Here is an 18,438-nt window from a genome sequence, read left to right as displayed (position 1 = left end):
AATAAGAAACAAATTATATTTAAGTATTTTTAAGTGATTGTTATTTTCAGATTATTTCTGCGTAGAAGTAGATGTGAGCTGGTTTAAGTTGGTTTTTGGAGGGGAAAAACACTGATAGTGTAGAAGTCTTTAAAAACTCACAAAAACTGTATGTATCAAATATGGTGCACTAGGCAGTAAGGGGTTAAGCCTCTTCACACTGACCTATGAATTATTCAGGCAAAATAAAGCCATCTAGTGCCAAAACTGTGGATTCTGTCATGGAACAAAAGACAGCCAACATCCAAAGAAAAGCTTGGAATGACCTTCAAGAAGCCTGGCACACAGTTCCTGAAGACTACTTAAAATACAAGAAAGCTTGGCTAAGATAGTTCAGCCTGTGTTGAAGAACAAAGACTGTCATAGCAAACATTGACTTTCAAGCTTCTTAGAATTGTATAAACTGTTTGGAGTTGGGGGTCTTTTTTTTACCTTGTGTGCTACATTTTTCCATTTTCGTTTGCAAGTGTTTCAGTAAATCACTAGTAAAATATTTATATAGATAAAACAAAATGAGGGGTTGCTTAAGATGTTTTTTCACTGTACTATAATAACCTATAATAACCACTGTGACAATACATCAAGTATAGTTTTTGCCTCTTTTCTTTTATAATATTAATATTTTAAAAATACTCTTGCTTGTAAAACACTAACAGTATAATTAGCATTTGCTTATCAAAAATAAATAGATAAATTGGAAATGTTGGGAAATAACACTACATTGTCAACTATCATAGCTAATAGAAATACAGTAAGTAATATAAATACTTAATTTAATACTAATACTGCATGGTGGTATAAATTTGGTAACATCACGATCAAAATAAAAAAAATACTTATTTTAAAAATACATTGAGCTGCTATGCTGCTGGCATATTATGGCTTCTGCACCTTTCTGAACAGAAACGAGAATTCCTGTTACGTCACTGTTACCACAGCAAGCTGAAGGAGTCCTGATTGTTTGCCTTGCCACCCAAGGACACCCATCAACATTCTTGATCCAAAAGGTCCACATACCACTTTTAAAATAATAATAATGACAATAACAGAAAGGATTAAATATCTGGGTTGCTATACAGATGCAACCCTGCAGCACATTATGAAAGATATATTTTTTAAAATAAAAAACTTCACATTTTCTTAGAACACGTGATGGATTGCCAGAATCTCTTCAAGCCAGTCCAAAAGTCTTTTTCCGTGGCCTGTAAGAACTCCCCGCACACCTGAGTTTTTGCTTCAGCCACTACCCGAGCTGCGTTCCAGTTAGCCTTTTGGTAGTTATCAGCTGCCTCTTTAGTCCCACAGGCTAACCAAGCCCGCTTGGACAGTCTTGCTCAGGCACCAACCACCTTGCAGCCACAGCTCAGTGCAGCACCTTCATGGAGGTGAAGGGGTCCCTGAACATGGTCCGTTCTGACTCAATGTCCCCAGTCTTCCTCTGAATGTACTTGAAGTTCTGCCCAAGGTGAGGGTTGAAGATCTCTGCCAGGCGTTCCTCCGCCACCTGATCCAACTCATCACCACTTGACAGATCATTTGACAGCTCAACACCTTTCTTCAACCAAGGGTCCAGAACGTATGGCCACAGATCTGATGATATGCTCCCAAAATTGATGCCCTGTGGTCTAGGGTATCCTAGTGCCACTTGCACTTATCTACAGCCTTATGTTCGAACATGCCTGTTATGGACAAACTTTGGTTTGCACAGACACCCAGTACAGAACACCGCTTGTGTTCAGATCTGGCAACATGAAGTCTAAGTTTGATTACAGTTTGTTCATCCATGTTCCTACTTGCACCTATGGTCACACGCTCTGAGCAGTCTAATTGAAAGAATGAGGTTAATATAGGTGGATATAAGCAGTGGAAATGAGCTAGGGTGGCTAGGCTCAGCCTTACAAATAGAATAGGAGGGACTTAGGCTACGTTTTTTGTCTGCTTGTTCACACTACAAATAAAATGCGACAGCAAACGCTCTCTAGTGTGAACGCTCAAAGCGGTCCGCATGCGCAAAAGAAGACGTCACACACAACGCACTCCGTTTATACCCAGAGCAAACAATATTGTTTGGCTGATGGCCCTTAATATAAAGACTTCCGACTTTACGTTTCCCAATTTTTGCTTTAAGTTATTTTGTTATTTACATAATAATGTAAATAACCTAATAATTATCCTTATTGCTGTTTTAGAGGAGCGGTACTTCAAATGATAGTTGCAGATTTCTGTCAGAATCTGCAGATTATACAGTACAAATAAAATGTGCACGTTTCCCCAACGTTGTCTTCCCAACAGATTCACTAACATCTACACAGGATGACCAGGAAGCGTTCGCGATGTCTTATCGGGCGCTTCTCCGGAGCTGATAACTGGCGTCTGTCTTGTGTCAGTGACGTAAAAGACGGATTTAATGCGACATGACCGTTCACACAGCAGTCGCTTTCTAAAACATCGGATATGTATCGGATTCAGTACCACATACGAAAGTGACCCAGATCGGATGTGAAAATATCGGATTTGTGCCGTTCACACTGTCATACCATGATCGGATATGGGTCGAGAAGTTGTTCTTTTCTGCTTAGGCTGATTTCCACATGACCCAAGCCCAGATAAGTGGGAGAAAATGAATGGATAACTGTTGAAAGATCTTAAACTTTCACAAAGTTGTAGAAAATAACAGAACTGCTTTTATATCCTTTTTTGTGATGAGTAATGACTTGTAGGTCTAAATGTGCAGCAAACGGAGAACTCACATGTGAGTCCTGGTTGTTACCCTCACTTCCAAAACACTGAAGGGCAGAGGCAGGATCATAATCATTAAGGGGGGGATATAATTTTTGGCATGCACACCAGCTACTTGATTAAAATCAAGACATGTGCACGGCCATCTGCTCACATGAATCCTAACAGCCTTCAGGGGGCTGTACACCTCTTAGAGGGAAGATTAGTCTCTTTGTTAGAGGAAGTTATGAGTCATTATTGGCTATTTTGTTTCAACCAGAGACTAAAGCCTAATCACTATAGTGCCTCATGAGGCCGTAATGCTCGTTATACACTCAAGGCAAAATTGGATGGATGTATGAATATAGACGGTGTTGCTATTATTGGAACCACTACAAGGGCAGGATGACTTCAGAGTAAAGCCACACTGTGCCCTAAATCAGAAGGGTCCATCCTCTATACGGTGACCTTTTCATGACATCTCAGCTCCATGTGATCTCACTTGGCTCAGTTTCTTTTATTCTTAACTTTACTTTGAGCTGAATAAACATTTACTCTCTGGAGGACAAAGCCATCCCCACCCGCTAACATTAGGTGTGTAAATAAATCCTCGTTAGACCTTCCTCAAGGGAGTGCCTTTCCTTATTTTTGGTCATATATATGTTGCTGGAGGCTTTAGGCTGCTATAAATGTTCAGTATCAGACATTTTTTCCACTCTTTGACAAATGTCATTATTGCCAGTAAGGTCATCTACTCCTGTCCCACACTTTTTATTTGCAAGTGGCAGCCAATCAAAAAGAAAGTTAGCTTACAGGGAGAGGAGGGGTGATGCAACAACACCCACTACAAGAAAAATAAGGATTAATTTGAAGTGCAAATGATGCACAGCTACTCTATAAAGGCTCTTCCACACCGATGTGTGGTATTTCATGCATTACACATATTTTGGACTCTACTTTAGACCTATTCTTAATGCAGCTGTACACAGACTGTGTTATTTTGCAGGATGAATTTGAAGCCAATTGGACCACTGCATTTGGCAACAAGTGCACTCTTAGATGAAAACGTGCATCAGTACTGAATATACAATGATCTGGAAATGGTAAAATTCCATCATTTAAACTCAGACACACAGCTAGACGCTGCTCTGGATCAGCTGGAGTTTGTGATTCCAGGTCTCACAACATGAGCTCAGACTACCTCACTGACATGCTGAAATATGTATGAAAGCGGTCGCAATTCAGCTTCAACTACTGGATCAAATCATAAAATTCTCCCTGCTGCTGCCTTCTCCTGAGATGAAGGATAAACCCCAAATCTCAGTGTCTTAAGTTTTTTTTCTTGCTTAGAAACATCAGGACCAGCTAATAATGGCTTGATGTTGACTTGCCTGTCCCCACTGCATTTATATACTTATTATACAAGTTTGGATCTTTGTCTCACTGCTCTGTGTATAACAACCTTAAAGTTGAGGGTTTTAAACCTAAACACCGTATGAACTGTTAAGCACGATGGTTGTTGACAGTGGTACTGGTACAGTTGACAACGCTGCCAACGCAGATGCACCTGGGGTATGAATTTGAAAAGAATTACATTGCCACGTTTGAATGATCTCAGTCACAAGATTTTCAGAAAACCTGACTTTTGACCTTGAGGTCAAGGTCACCAGGAATCAAACTCATCTGAGTTTTGTTGGCTGCACCTATTGCATGATTTTGAAAAATCCTACTTCCCTATATTCTATAAGTCCACTTTAAGCACTAAATAACATCTTCAAATTTGCCTTTTGTCTAACTAGCAGTTAAATACCTACAGATATCAATTTTACAATAATATGAATTAAGAAAAAAAAAAAAAGGTATTTTTTCTATTAATTCTGTTCCACCTCTGATTTTCACTTCTAACATTGTTCCTTTTTCTATGCTGCAGAAAAAGGATGTACTCTCAACATATCTACACAATTAAACAACTTGCCAAAGATTATTAATTAAATTTAATTTACAAGGAAACTCATTTTGGGAAAATAATGGCACACAGTTAACCCCTATCAATTTTTATTCCTATAATTATAGTCCAACTTTAAAGATTTCCTACTGCGTTCTAATGTTCCAGTGTTTGGATATTGATTATAAATATGCTGTAGGTGGGCAGTATTATTACCTCTCAGCCTCAGTTTTCTGCTGTCCTTGGATGATTTCAATCTGAGCGGATATTTGTCAAAGCAGCCGGCAGCAAAGACGACGGCACAAATGTTCCCCGGCAGACAAATGTCACGACAAGTGGTGTAAAACTGTCATTACAGTGATTTATTATAATGAACCATGAAAATAGCCAACCAGTGCAGTGTCTGTGAGTCTCTCCCCTCCACACAAACGTACACTCACACACACAAATGATTTAAAAAAAAAAAAAAAAAAAAAAGACCAAGTTGAATAGTTGAGGATGGGAGGGTGGAGGGGGTTAGAATAAAATAAAAATAATGCTACAGTCACAGAAACATTCAGCTTTGCCAAGAAGAGTGTTTGTATTTACAACAATATTTAACAAAAAAAATAAACAGTATGGGAGCAAATTGTACAAGCATAGAAAAAAAAAAAGAAAAAAAAAAAAAAAAGCGAATATGTACAACCTGTTCTTGGTGAAAGCTGGAGTAACCACCTATACATTAAATTACATTTTCTACAAATAACCATTGATATTCAAAAATAAACCGCTAACATCCTACCTGTGGGCCAGACCACCCAGCCTACCTCAGAAGACACTCGTTTTTACATGAAATCTCACGCACGCTTTGCTTATCTAAGCAGCCACACACACTGAAACACACTCACACACACAAACGAGTTCGGCCTCCTGTGGCAGTGAGGCAGGTTCCCCCGAAACTGGTCTTTTTTTTTTTTTTTCTTCTTCTTCTGAATCTGCAGCGGTGAACAGATATTTGTTGTCAGACAGAGGAATAAAAAAAATATTTGTCTTTTTTTCTTCTTCTCTATACAAAAAGAGCTTTCTCTGCGCTATAATGAACCACTAGATTAAAACAAATAAATGGTGTATAGAGATGACAACAGATGAGTGAGAGGAGGAAGTAAAATGTTTAACTGACAAAGGGGAAAGGAAGAGGAAGGATATAGGCTGGAATGTCCATTGATAAACAAAGTGCCTTACAACGGGAGTCCAAACAAGACACAGAACAAAGATCCTTCCTCTCCATCACAGGAAGGATATTATAAAAACAAACATGGAGGCCAGAGAGAAAAGGGCTATGAGCACCGGGGAGAATCGTCTATCTTTATTTTTATAGTCTGTCTTGAAGATTTATTTCACTGTCCTTTTTTGTTAAAATTTTATGTCTTTTTTGTTTTTCTTAAAAAGTACCCTTTTATCCCACAATCAGCTGTTTTTCCACTGGCCATGTGTACAGGTACATAGAAAACGTATCTACAGCGTATGGTACATGCCCCCTCACGATGAGTTCTCAGGGGCTGCCAGACACCGGCAGCAAGAAGGGGCGGGTCAGTGCCACCCTGTGCTCAGGTACCCCGAGCTGTGGAAGGGGGTCGAGGATGCAGGAGCTCCACGAGTCCCAGAAGGCATCTGGGAGGCAGCGGCCTGAGACTGGCCTTGTTGAGTCTGTTGGGGAGGAGGTGGGGGAGGTGGAGGCAGTCCGGTCTGCTGAAGGGGTGGGGGGTAGGAGGATGGGGGTACTGAAGAGTTCGCTGCAGCACCAGGGTGCATCAGTGCCGGCTGAAACCCCCCTAAGTTCTGATAGTGGTGGGGCTGCATTGGGGTGTTGGTAGAGGGGGCTGGAGGAGGCGGAGGAGGTGGTGGCGGAGGGGTAAGTGACAACAGGGTGCCTCCTGAAGGAGGCGGCTGCTGCTGTTGGGAGGTCTGACCCTGTGGGGGAGGAGGTGGAGGAGGTGCAGTTGTCATCATGAGCTGATGTTGCTGGATAGGAGGTGGCTGCAGGTTGACGTGTAGCAGGGTGGGGCCAGGCATCGGGTGTGGAGGCGGAGGAGGTGGCGGCGGAGGAGCAGCTGAACTCTGATAGTGCACGCTGTGGGGAAGAGTCTGTATCAGGGGCTGAGAGCCTGGAGGATAGGGCGGCGTGACAGAGGGTTTAAACCCAGGGAAAGGTCCGGCAGGTGAGGGGCTCTGGCTTGGAAAATAGGCTGTGGAAACAGGCGGTGCTGGCGGTGGTGGTGGCGGTGGCGGTGGAGTGTTCTGTGTATTATACTGCGGAAAAGCACTGGGCCCAGTCTGAGTCTGGGGCTGTGGTTGGTTCTGAGTTTGGGCAGAGAACAGCGCCCTCTGGCTGCGATAGGGCGAACCCTGAACCTGAGGCTTTGGAGAGTGGAGGAGGGACGATCCAGGGTAGTGGACTGGTGAGGAGGGTAACGGGGTGGGGTGAAGCTTTGTCGGTGTTAGCGGGGCCGATTTGGGTCCTGTCGGCTTGCTTGTCGGCTGGCTGGTCAGATTTGGCGTCCGAGGTTGACCATCGCCATCTTCCTCCTTCGATGGCCGACCAGAAGGTTGGACAAGAGGGCCAGGAGAACAGGGCTGCAGAGGAGACGGACAAAAGTAAGCAGAGATGAGTCAAATTAATCAATTTAATCAATGAAACTTTAACAGAAAACATGACTAAAATTAATTAAATTTAATAAAATAAAAAATAAAAATAAACTGGCAATAAAACTGGTGATGATAGCCTGACGTCAACTCACTGTGTGGGTCGGGGTCTTCTGGACACTCGGAGATGCACACTCCCTCATCGAAGGCGTATCTCCACCTTCTGTCTCACCATCTAAAAAAAAAAAAATAAAAAAAAAAAAAATACAAAACAGATCATCATTTAAAAAAAGAAAAAAAAACATGAAAAATATAAACAGCTCTGATGGAGACAGATCTGGTTGTATGACCATTCATGGATGGTTTAAAATGCTTGCAACACATTGATAGTAAAAAGCATTTCAATACAAATACATTTAACCACAAGCCACTCAAAACACACTTAAACATTCAACAAAGAATGGCACAGTTCTTTAGTTAAATCTAGATTGTTTAATTCAGGTTATGAGAAAACAAATTACTTTATTATTCCAGGATTTCCTGCACACCAGCTGCCTTCATATTGCAAAAAAATAAAATCCCAACTAATTTTACTCTTACAAAGAAACAAAGCATTCACCACCACTTCACTCACAAACAAACTAAAAAAAAAATAAAAATAAATAAAAAAAATAGGGAAATGGGGTAACTACAGTCTTCATGTACTACAGCAGCGCACCCCTCAAACTGCTACAGGTATTTTGGGTGCTGGTTCCTTGAAAAATGTCAGTAAACATGATCAACTACTATTACAAAAGGCTTAAGGGCACTTCTGTACATGCACGAGGAGTTTCTGCCCATGGTAGGCTGTAACATATAGGGTTTGCTTCTCCATCCTCACACCGTACGATTTCCGTTTTCTTACCTGTGTCTTTGTCTTTGCTGAGCAGCAGAGCTCGGTGGTAGCTGCGCTCTCGGGCCTGCTCTACAGAAGTCGACGATGTCCTGAAGTGAAACATCAATAAGAAGACTTTATGTACTAAGGTTTGCTACCATGAATGCAGAGCTTTTTTTTTTTCTGTTTACACATTTCTCTGTAGTTATCATTTCAACACATTAAAGCACACACCACTGTCCTTCTCCTCCCTCCTTCTCTCCGGTGGACTCTGCCTCCTCGTTTGTCTGTGGCTCTCTTAAAGCTGCGGTGGTGGTGTTGGAGAGAGCCGTGGAAGCAGGAGGTAGAGGAGGCTCGCTGGTGGTCTCTAGAGAGACAGAGAAGGCGTCCACAGCTAGAGGCGGCACAGTGGAAACGGGAGAGCTGCACTCGGTCTTGGAGCCGCTGCGACGGGCTTCGCGTTGACGCTTACGGTATTCTAGCAGGGAAACCTGGGAAGAAGCAGAACCACAAAAACCATTAAGTCAAACCAGTAGAGGGCAGCATTTGAAGAATAATAATTCAACCTTTGGAAGCATCAATACTTCTGGAGTCCCGCTGCCAACCTCATTTGTTTGCAATGTATTGGTACTCTCTCTGCAGATTATATAAGTAACTAGTTATTTTTTCAGACTGTTGACTAATTAACTGTTTGTTTAAACTGTCTGGGGGCAAAATGCATTTACAATCTCATTAAGGGCCATTTAGTGTTTTCAGATAGCTTCTTTTTCATCTCTATAGGTCAGTAATCTCACCTTTTTCTTCTGTGGGGGGTTCTGTGCAGAGCCTCCTCCGTCACCAGCGCTGTCCCCATTCAGCGAGCGTGAGAAGCCAAGAGAACTTCCCTCCTCAGAGCTGGGGTGAAAGAGCTGCCCTTGGCCTTCGCTAAACGAGGGCTGGGAGCCAACCAGTGACCCCGTTCCTGCTGAGGGTCCTGCTGCAGCCTCAGGCCTGAAGGGGGCTGCCAGAGGCTCCAGAGTGTGGGAGGGGGTGAGGTCCCTTAAGTTTGAATTGACTGGAGAGAAGTTCAGGCCAGCTGGTGCAGTCGGGCCCCTCTCTGGGCTTTTTATCCAGCCAGAATAAGAGGAAGCACATGCTTCTGTAGACAAGGGAGCCTCACTGGTGCTTTCTACACCCCCACTATCAGGCCTGTCCTCTCCACAGTCCACCGACTCAGCAGGTGGAGGCTGTGGACTCTCTGGAACTGACACCTTGGCTTCTGACGGGAGTCCATCTGAACTAGGAACCTTGATGCAGGGAGAGGACGCCAACGAAGGAGGACGATCGGCCTGGGTGAGAAGCAAGGGATGAAAACACAACATGAACACTGATGAGGCATAACACTAAGAACATGTCTGCTTAACAGACTTAAATTGACATTATGTTTTGGATTACTGGTTTATGTTTGGATGTAGCTGGACATTTTTATTATAGAAAAACTATTACAGCAATACTACCACATTTTCAGATAGTATAATACTGGAACTGAGGGAGACTGATGGTTAAAGTCATTTCCAAATTAAATATATTAGAGGTATGATCTTACCTCCTGCACACAGGGTTTTCGGTTGACCTCTGGTGAGTTCTCCCCTGAAGATTCATTCTGTGCAACCACAAACACACTTAGCCACTTTTTCTTCCTCATGTAAACAAACATGTAACGTTTACAGGCTTATGCATAAACACAGCTTTACCTCCTGAGGGGCATTAAGCGTTGGCGTTGGGGTGCTGGGCAAGGGCTCCATGCTTGGCTCCTCTGTTCGGGGACGTGGAGGGGTGGCCATTAAGGCTGGTGTCAGCAGCGTCTCCAACTGTTCTGTCCGGGTGGGCGTGGCACAAGGGGAACCGTAGGGCGTTGAGCTCTCAGACATACAAGCGTCCAAAGGACTCAACCTTCGCTTTTTCAAAGGAGTGGGCAACTCTGCAAGATGTCAAAATGAGCATGGCATCTATGATTTAAAGTTGGCTTGATTATTTACTGTTATTAAGACTGGTTTCCTTTACCATCATTGAATAAATGCACAGTTTTCTTTGTTAGGTTTGTAGTTTAAGTGGCATTAGATTGATCTGTTCGAACCCAGACTTACCTGGTAGCGAGCAGATGCCATTATAGGGTAGGGGGCTGTCTGAGTCTCCGTTAATGGAGGGGCTGAGGGGGCCTTCACCGGGCATGAGAAGACTTGGCCGTCTGCCTGGGCTGGTGGAGCCTTCCTCCTCTAGAGCTTGCTTCAACCATCGCTGTAAAAACAGAGCCATTATAACAAAGAGAAAGAGTGCACAGGAGACATTCACAACAGTTTCAAACATCTAGTGGCAGGTATATCTACTTAATATTGTAATAAAAATATAGAAACTAACCTAAATGGTCATGGTATTAATCAAGTTACCTAGATGGTGTGTAAAAGGAGAGAAGTTTCTAATTTCAAGCTTAAAAAAAACCAAAAAAAAAAACAAAACCCAAAAACCTCTCCTTATTCATTTAGATAGGGGCAAAATAAGTACCTATAGGTTTTAACAAGATAGCTGCTGAATGATAAATTCTGCTTCTAGACGCACTTTAGTAAAGGAGAATATAAATTCAGCAACTTATTAAAGGAAGCTTCTAAATAAAGCAGCTAAACAGTGACAGTCCTGTCCCTCGATAATATTCTGGGCGACTTCAAATGAGTTCATCCCACTGGAAACTTTTTGATGCATTCACGGAGACGGAGTTAACAAAGAATGGAAGAAATTCAAAGGCTGTGGCATTTTGGGAAAACTTAGTTATTTCCTATGTAAACAAAGATCTACTTTCCAAATCTAGCTGTTTAAGTTTTTCCCATGAGCATCAAAGAAAGGCAGGATTGCTTTTAAAAGCAGAAGTCTGTACCTTCTTGCAGGAACCAGTGGTTGGTGGCATTTCGGGTAGTTCTCGGGAACGCCGTCTCCCGGTGGGGACCCCGGGAGATGTGGGGCTGCGGTTTGCCAAGAACGGGGACAAAAAGCGGACATAGTGTTTGGGCGTGCTGTAGACCTGCTGGGAGCAGGCCAGGCCTGGCAGGGCGTTGAGCTGCGTGGCCAGCACTTCAGGGTCACTGCTTATTCTCAGTGGCCTTTCTGGGACTGGTTCTGGTGTTCGTACAGCACCACGGTCCTGCTGTTTCTCGCCTACCCACTCATTCACAAAGTGCTGTGGAAAAGAGTTTGAGAAGATGTAAAAATTCTAAAGGGTTCCTGAACATTTTTTAAAAAGCCAGAAATATGTTTCATATGCAGAATTAGACATGTGCCTGTACCTTTTTTGTTCTGAAAGTCTTGCTCCCTGTTCGGTTTCTGTCAGGTGCAGGTGAGCTGCTGTGCGGAGGACTGGTGTCGGGTGCTTGTGTGGAGATGGCCTCCGGCTCTGGCACAGTGGGTGTTTCTCCTTCAGGGGCTTCATTGGTCACAGGCTCCACAGACTCAGTTGGAGAGCTGGGAGGCAGGTCAGAACAAGTGCTGATAGTGCGAGCTCGTCGCCGCTGTTGCCCAATGTGAGTACGATTTCTTGAGAAACTTTTCCTGTTCCTCGTGCCTTTAACTTTGGCTGGCTTTAGACCTGGCTCCTCTTTTACTTCCAGAAGTGGCTATAAAAAACACATTTGAGAGTTCAATAACATCACATTTGAATACATAAATCTCTTAAAAATCTGACAATAGCTTGCTCCAAACAAAAACACAAATTTTTTATAGTACAGCTCAGAAGAAGCATTTGTGCAAACATCAATTAAAATATAAATAAAAGTAAAGTTTTTTGTTTTGTTTTTTTTGTTTTTTTTATTTATCTGTGCTCTGACCTGGATAACAGCTGGCGAATCTGCCGTCTCTGGTGTGGCTGGAGGCTCCTCCTTAATGTCACTGCGGCCCCCAACCTCGGACTTTATGCTGCCGATTCTCTCCAGCGCCTGCTCCCGTCGTTTCTCTCTCTTCTCCATTCGGGCAAAGGCTTGCAGGATGGCCTCCATCTTCCTCTCCTCTCGTGTCTGCAGAGGGTTAGATGTGGGGCATGGAGGAGGGGCGAGGGAGAGGAAGAGAGTGCGCATAGATTAGTTCATGGAGTACTACTCCCCAGAGGTAGCGGTGCAACTGGTTAATGTGTGCTACGCAGCGAAAAGCATTTCTATCTGAGTGCAGAGTGCCATATGCAGAGCCAAGTAGAAAAAAAAAAAATGTCCCTTCATTTTCACAATAAGAGCAACCAAAAGAGGAGATTGGAGTGAGAGAAAAATGTAGGAGAACAAGGTGTTTTAATTTAGCTTGTACGCAAATAAATTTCCCCAGGTCCTTATAAAGAAACCATAGCTACCTCCACCTAAAACAAAGCACTCCATCATTACTCAAAGCACACTTTTGGAAAGGAAAAAAAAAAAAAAATTTTTTTGCCTGCATAGGCTAAAGTTTGCTGTAAAGACAGGACTGTTAGTACGCTTTTAACTCAGTCAATCACCACTACGAGGTTGGTAGATGGGTGGGGTTGGCCATGTATGGGTCAAGTTTACCTCCTTGATTTTCAGTCCCCTCCAGCACGAAGCCGCCCCGACAGGTAGATGGGACTGCTCCGCTGGGTTGGCCTGAATGTTTAATAAAGAAACAGCCCAGTTTAGAAGAGACATGTCCCACCTAAACAAGGCTTCACTAAAAATGGACATGACTGGACTAAAGGATCTCTAATCATCTGGTGAAATTTTTCCAGCGCTAAGGTTACCTAGTAATATGCAATAACACTATGCAGGATATTTACAACTATAGAGCATCTTCAGGAATGCACTAACAATGCCAGGATGTAATTGCCCTTTTCACAGCAGTGAGAAAAACATTGGTGCCACTCCAAACCCATAGTCTAAGACCCCAAGGTCATGCAATTCCACTTGTGGCTTCTTTGGAGCTTTGGCTTCCAAAGACAAGGCGTCGACAAGTATTCAAAAATTTAGGAACAATCTCTTATAGCAGGACTCCTGCTGTAAACCAAAATCTTCACAGAATTTCCTAAGAACTAAGTTTTACAAAAACAACAACAACAAAAAAACACTACAATAAAAAGGCACAGGTCTTTTAATTCCTTCTACCAAAAGCTGGGCATTCACTACAATCACTGACCAGCAGCTTATTACACCCATCTCACAAAGAGCGTCACAGCACATCATTTGACATATTCTTAAAATCTTGATCTTTAAAGTGAGATTTAAGGTCCTGCTTGTCTGGTTGTGAATTACTGGACTTCAATCACATGTGTTTGCTTTTTGTAGGGCTGCATGCAAACAGTGGCACCAATGGCAATGATGCTGTATGTAGGCAGAATATTGATCGGTTGAAGTTTGGCTCGAGTAGTAAAGGAAACAATAGCGGAGTTCCCCACAATGAGGAAGAACAAACCGCAGTGGTAGTAAAGGGTTATTTTTAAATGTCCAGTTTCTTTGTATATTCCGACTTCTATCACAGAGGCTAAGCTAAAGGAGCCCTAACAAAAATATAAAGAAAGGGGGAGCCCATGTTAGCAATGATTTGACATTTTGACTCTTCCCACAGGCAACAGAACACCAAGGGTGAAGTGTTAGTATACATAAAATATCTAAAGAGCTGGGGTAGTAGGAAGACAACATAAACCCAGGATGCCCTTTCCACCAATAGAACTTTCAGTAAGAGCTTAAGCAGGCAAGATATTTCTCTCCCATGCAGCATCTCTACCACACAGATTTAAAAATGACCACGCACACCTACTACGCTTGTGACTGTCAGTGTGCAAATGTATGCTTCTTTGCTCGAGCAGGGTGCCCTCTTCTGCCATGTTGCATAGAAGGCAGCTTATTGGATCTCCCGTAGTCAATAAGGCCCCGGCAACAGGGCTCTACCCTCTGCAGTCACTCCCTCCATCTATCCATCCATCCATCCATCTCTCTGGCCAATTATAAGAACTGTACCTTAGCCAAAGATGAGTCAGCGATTTACACCTTGGGTCTACCATGTGAAACGGAGCTGACTGCAGGGTAATTTCCTGTCTGTGTGTGTGTGTGTGTGTGTGTGTGTGTGTGTGTGTGTGTGTGTGTGTGTGTGTGTGTGAGTGATCCCATCTCTCGGGGACATACGACCATTTGGCAGAGAGAGTGGTTGAACCCGTAACAGGCCATTTCAATCTCATGGCTACAATGAAGGTGAGAAGAGAGCTCTACTCAAACTGTAATACACACTGGGGGATAGTTTCAGTGTGCATAAAGACACAATACACTGGCAAGGTTGTCAACAGGCATGCGGCACTGCAGGCCTGTTCATGTTCTCACATGGTGAAGGGGCAAAAAAGAAAAAACAGGCAACAAATGAAAAAATAAGTGTAATGACAGACAAGCACAAAGCCTCAGCGCTGTGAGAAAAGGGGAAAAGTCAAAGCTGAAGGAGGGAAAGCACAGTGGGTTTGAACAAAACAGCAACAGATGCACCGATAATAGTGGGAGCACTAGCAGTAGATGAATGGTGAAGGAGGAGGCTGGTTTTATGGAGGAGAGGTAGAAGACAGCTGCTCCTATCCAAGCCCTTAGCAGACAAATAGTTAAGTCCACACCCAGAGCAACAGGGGACAGTTTTTATTTTTGCTCTTTCTGCTGGGTGGTAGCACGGCAGCGGGGGAGGGGGGTAAGCTGTAGCCCCTAGCTTGGCACACTTACCATCTTCCTCCTCCTCTCTGCAATCTGCTCCTCTGACTCCATCTCTACTTCATTGCTAACGGAGGTTTTGTCTTCTAGATCCTCAAATAACTCAGGATCCTGTAAGAGGAGGGGAGAGCGGGGTATGGCGCTTTATCATGGCTGATCATTCAGTCTGGCTACAGACTAGAAGGAGACAGGTAAGAGTGGAGGAGAGGTGAGGTGAGGGAGAGGCTGAGGAAGAACTTTTTAAAGATACGCTTAGATAGGTGGTTGGTCTGTGCACATTACACAACTGCTAAGTGGCCTTCTTGAAAGTTATGACTTTATTAGCACCCCCTTATTAAATTATTGGTGTAGCAGCTTGAATATTGTCATGTCCATTGGGTATCATCATGATATTAAAACCTATGTCTTACTGGGACAGGTCTACTCATGTTTCTGCATTTCTGAAAGCCTGAGGGAGTCCTTTCTAATTCAAATGGAACTGGTTTCTAAACCAAATATTCAAGTCACAAATAAGATTTCCCTGAATCATGAACTCTAAAATAATTTCCACAACCGATAACAAATGAGACTTTTGTTACCGTCGGCGCCTCTGCTTGTGTTACTACTGCACATCTCTGCCAGACCAGTGGAACAAAAGTGCAGTAAGATATGGTCTGTATAAGGAAAAAAAATTAGCTGGGAGGGGACAAAAGTGGATGCATAACAGGGATGATGGGAGAGGAAAAAAAACTAAAAAAGGGAGGGAACTAAACAGGATGTACAATAACAAAGAGTGACTAACAATGGAAAACACATGCACAGACCAAAATAAACCACATGCATGGACTATAAGGGTGAGTGCATTTTAACAGAATAAATCTAAATTAAGAAGTGTTAAAAAGGGTGACTGACACCAGGCATGTTTTGCGCACCGTACATTAAAAAGTAATCTTGCCTGGTTGTTTGAGATGGAGAGGCGGAGAGGAGAGAGTTTTCTCTGCTTGCTGTCGCCTATGTTCTTGCCCTTCCCCTCGCCGTCCAAACCCACGTTCTGGTTCTGGGCCTGGTCGTCCCGTGCCAACTCCTTGTCCTTCCGATTCCCTCTGCGTCTGCCTCCAGAACCCAGGTTCTCTGTGGGCTCTAGGTTGTGCTTGAGCACCGGGCACTCCTGGTTCCCCTTCACACAGGCACAGTCCACCTTGTATTTACTACAAAAACAAACAAATAACCCAAAGCAAACAAACAAAAACAGGAGAAATTTAGTGAAACGATCTTGTCTTGCTAGCAAGCAATTGCCAGTTTTACTCCTTAACACTTACCAGCTGCCATAGTCAAAATCAAAACCGATTGTGATCTCTGTGCCCTTGGATATCGGCCGCAATGAGTAGATGTATAAATGTAACATGCCGTCCTCAATGACATGACGCACCTGAGGGACGTTCAGAAGAGTATTGGTAAAAAATAGCGCTTGCAACTATGGATAAGAGTTTTGGTTAATTAAGTGAAAAGAAGCAAATTATTAAGCACTTTTGAATGTTACATACTTCAGCATTGGGAGTACAAGAGCGGCGAATGAAACGTGCTTCGTTTCCAAAGCTGCGAGCGTCTACACACATCTCCAGTCCATCAAATTTTGAATAAAATAACACAAAAGGGTATGGCCTGAGGAGAAAAGCAAGGTCAAAGGATGAGTGGGATCAATGCACACAAAACACCTCAATTTAACATCTTAAATCATCTGCCATTACATTAAGAGTTAATTTATTTGACCTGCACTAAAAACGAAGTTGCACTCAATTTAGATTGAGACAAATCCAAGAGGGAAAACCCTTTTGACTCGTGACAAGCTTCCTAACCTCTTGAAGAAGTATCCGTTGGCCTCAAACTGCTGTCGAAGCATGAACTTGCCCCTGTACTCAATGATGAGGGAGTCTGGGGCCAAGTCTCGCACCGCCTTGAGGATCTTCTTGTTCTTCTGAACTTGACTCTGGGAGACACAAACCGCCTGACATAAACAAACATCTTGAATTACATGTGAACCCCAAGAGGGAAAGCTAGTGCTGCAGACTGCTAGAGACAAACAATGTGTTTGGGTGTTATCATATTTGTGTTACCAGTGGAGATTCACTCAGTGTGTATATTTGTACCTCTACAGGGGGTTTGAAAGAGGCTGGGTGCGTGTTGTATGCCAGACTCTTGCCGTCGCCTTGTTCTTTAACACGCAACAGGACCTGAACATCCTCAGTGTACTGATTACTGCTGGCCTCCTCGTAACGCTCCATCCACGTTTTGATCTTGTTCTCCCACAGAGACGGGTGCTCTGTTGGCTCCTGTTCGGGAGCTGCACCCTGAGAAAAACAGTACAAATGTGACTCACAGCTCAGATTTAACAGGAGCATTCTGGATTCTGGAAATGGTGGACGTGAGAGTGTTCTGTAAGTTTACCTTTACTCTAGAGGATTTTCTGGACCCCTCTCGAAAGGCCTTTAAGGTAATTAAATAAATTAAAAGTGTGAGGTTAATCGGCATTCCAAACAGGTGTTTGTAAAATATTAATTTTGTAAGTGAATGAGTAAACGTTGACCTTTTTAGCTCGAGCAGAGGACGCTGGAGGCTCTTTTTCACCACTCTTTTTGCGCTTTTTATCAGATTGCTTATTGCCAAGGCGTCCAGTGGTGAGGGTGATGGTGGTAGGCGTGTGCTGGAAGGTGGAGTAGAGCTCTAGTGGAACCTCATCTCCACTCTCTGTAGCACTGGTGTCCCCGTCTGAATGAGCAAGCGAGTTATTAGGAGTCAGGCAGGGAACAAAGAAAGTGACACACACAAAGATATAAAAAGCTACACCTGCTTCGGGCAAAACAAAAGCTAATCGTGTCATACTAATGGAAGACAAGGCTTGCTACATCACAAACTAAATTGCAGTTTTCTGCTTGACCTGCAGGTGTCAGTACATCTTGCTCTCAGGCAGAATTATATCTGGCTGTCCTGCAGGGGGAGGAGGCTGCACCCTGACACAGCTTACAACCTGCTTTACTCTGTAATGAGCTGGCCATTTACTGCAGCAAGGAAGCCAGTAAAAGCAGAACTGAAACATCTATCTGTGGGTTCTTGCTTCTAACGCCTCATAGTTCAGCTCTCAAAATAATCTAGTTTCTCTAGGTTTTCTTTTTGTGAATTACTGCAACTGCATTGAGATTTTTGTCAACAGAAATTTTTAAAAAAAAGTACAAGGGTAATGGGAAATGTTGGGAGCTTTATAAATGTGTTCCCTTACCAGATAAAGACTCTCTTTTACGGGTCTGCAGCAGGACGGCCCTCTCTCTATCGAGGTGTCGAGGTTGGCAGCGTTCACACAGGTAGGTCTCAGGAATGTTCTGTCTGTCAATGCCCATGCAGTCTATGTGCTGCCAGGCACTAAAGGGAAACGTTAAGGAGTTTTAATAAACCTTCAAGTCACATTTTCGTTCCCATTAACCACATGAAGTTACAGAAAACTGATCTAGTGAACACAAGGAACAAAAACAGGCAGCTAGATGAAAGAGGCCTGAGTCAATACTAGTCAA

The 18,438-nt window shown here is 43.3% G+C and overlaps 1 protein-coding gene across 7 annotated transcripts in view; it reads right to left on the bottom strand.

Moving 5' to 3' along the window:
* Positions 1 to 5,043: 5,043 nt before the first annotated feature.
* Positions 5,044 to 18,438, bottom strand: part of kmt2e (lysine (K)-specific methyltransferase 2E) — a 28,441-nt gene continuing 15,046 nt past the window's right edge. For 2 of the 7 annotated variants that reach the window (XM_014408348.4, XM_023152669.3), the window contains 21 exons: positions 18,150 to 18,289; positions 17,460 to 17,641; positions 17,321 to 17,359; positions 17,023 to 17,223; positions 16,732 to 16,880; positions 16,420 to 16,537; positions 16,195 to 16,304; positions 15,831 to 16,083; positions 14,909 to 15,007; positions 12,752 to 12,823; positions 12,050 to 12,235; positions 11,513 to 11,839; positions 11,107 to 11,406; positions 10,325 to 10,475; positions 9,932 to 10,158; positions 9,784 to 9,840; positions 8,993 to 9,526; positions 8,433 to 8,689; positions 8,229 to 8,308; positions 7,480 to 7,559; positions 5,044 to 7,315 (listed from right to left, as the gene is read on the bottom strand). In XM_014408348.4, coding sequence (XP_014263834.3) covers positions 6,272 to 7,315; positions 7,480 to 7,559; positions 8,229 to 8,308; positions 8,433 to 8,689; positions 8,993 to 9,526; positions 9,784 to 9,840; positions 9,932 to 10,158; positions 10,325 to 10,475; positions 11,107 to 11,406; positions 11,513 to 11,839; positions 12,050 to 12,235; positions 12,752 to 12,823; positions 14,909 to 15,007; positions 15,831 to 16,083; positions 16,195 to 16,304; positions 16,420 to 16,537; positions 16,732 to 16,880; positions 17,023 to 17,223; positions 17,321 to 17,359; positions 17,460 to 17,641; positions 18,150 to 18,289 — 4,606 coding nt within the window. In that variant the 3' untranslated portion in view covers positions 5,044 to 6,271. The remainder of the gene's footprint in view (positions 7,316 to 7,479; positions 7,560 to 8,228; positions 8,309 to 8,432; positions 8,690 to 8,992; positions 9,527 to 9,783; positions 9,841 to 9,931; positions 10,159 to 10,324; positions 10,476 to 11,106; positions 11,407 to 11,512; positions 11,840 to 12,049; positions 12,236 to 12,751; positions 12,824 to 14,908; positions 15,008 to 15,830; positions 16,084 to 16,194; positions 16,305 to 16,419; positions 16,538 to 16,731; positions 16,881 to 17,022; positions 17,224 to 17,320; positions 17,360 to 17,459; positions 17,642 to 18,149; positions 18,290 to 18,438) is intronic. The other 5 variants (XM_014408349.4, XM_014408352.4, XM_014408350.4 and 2 more) reach the window with 5 other exon arrangements.

Source organism: Maylandia zebra, linkage group LG17 (assembly GCF_041146795.1).
Source record: "Maylandia zebra isolate NMK-2024a linkage group LG17, Mzebra_GT3a, whole genome shotgun sequence".
NCBI lineage: Eukaryota > Metazoa > Chordata > Actinopteri > Cichliformes > Cichlidae > Maylandia > Maylandia zebra.
This window is presented reverse-complemented; position numbering and strand designations above follow the sequence as displayed.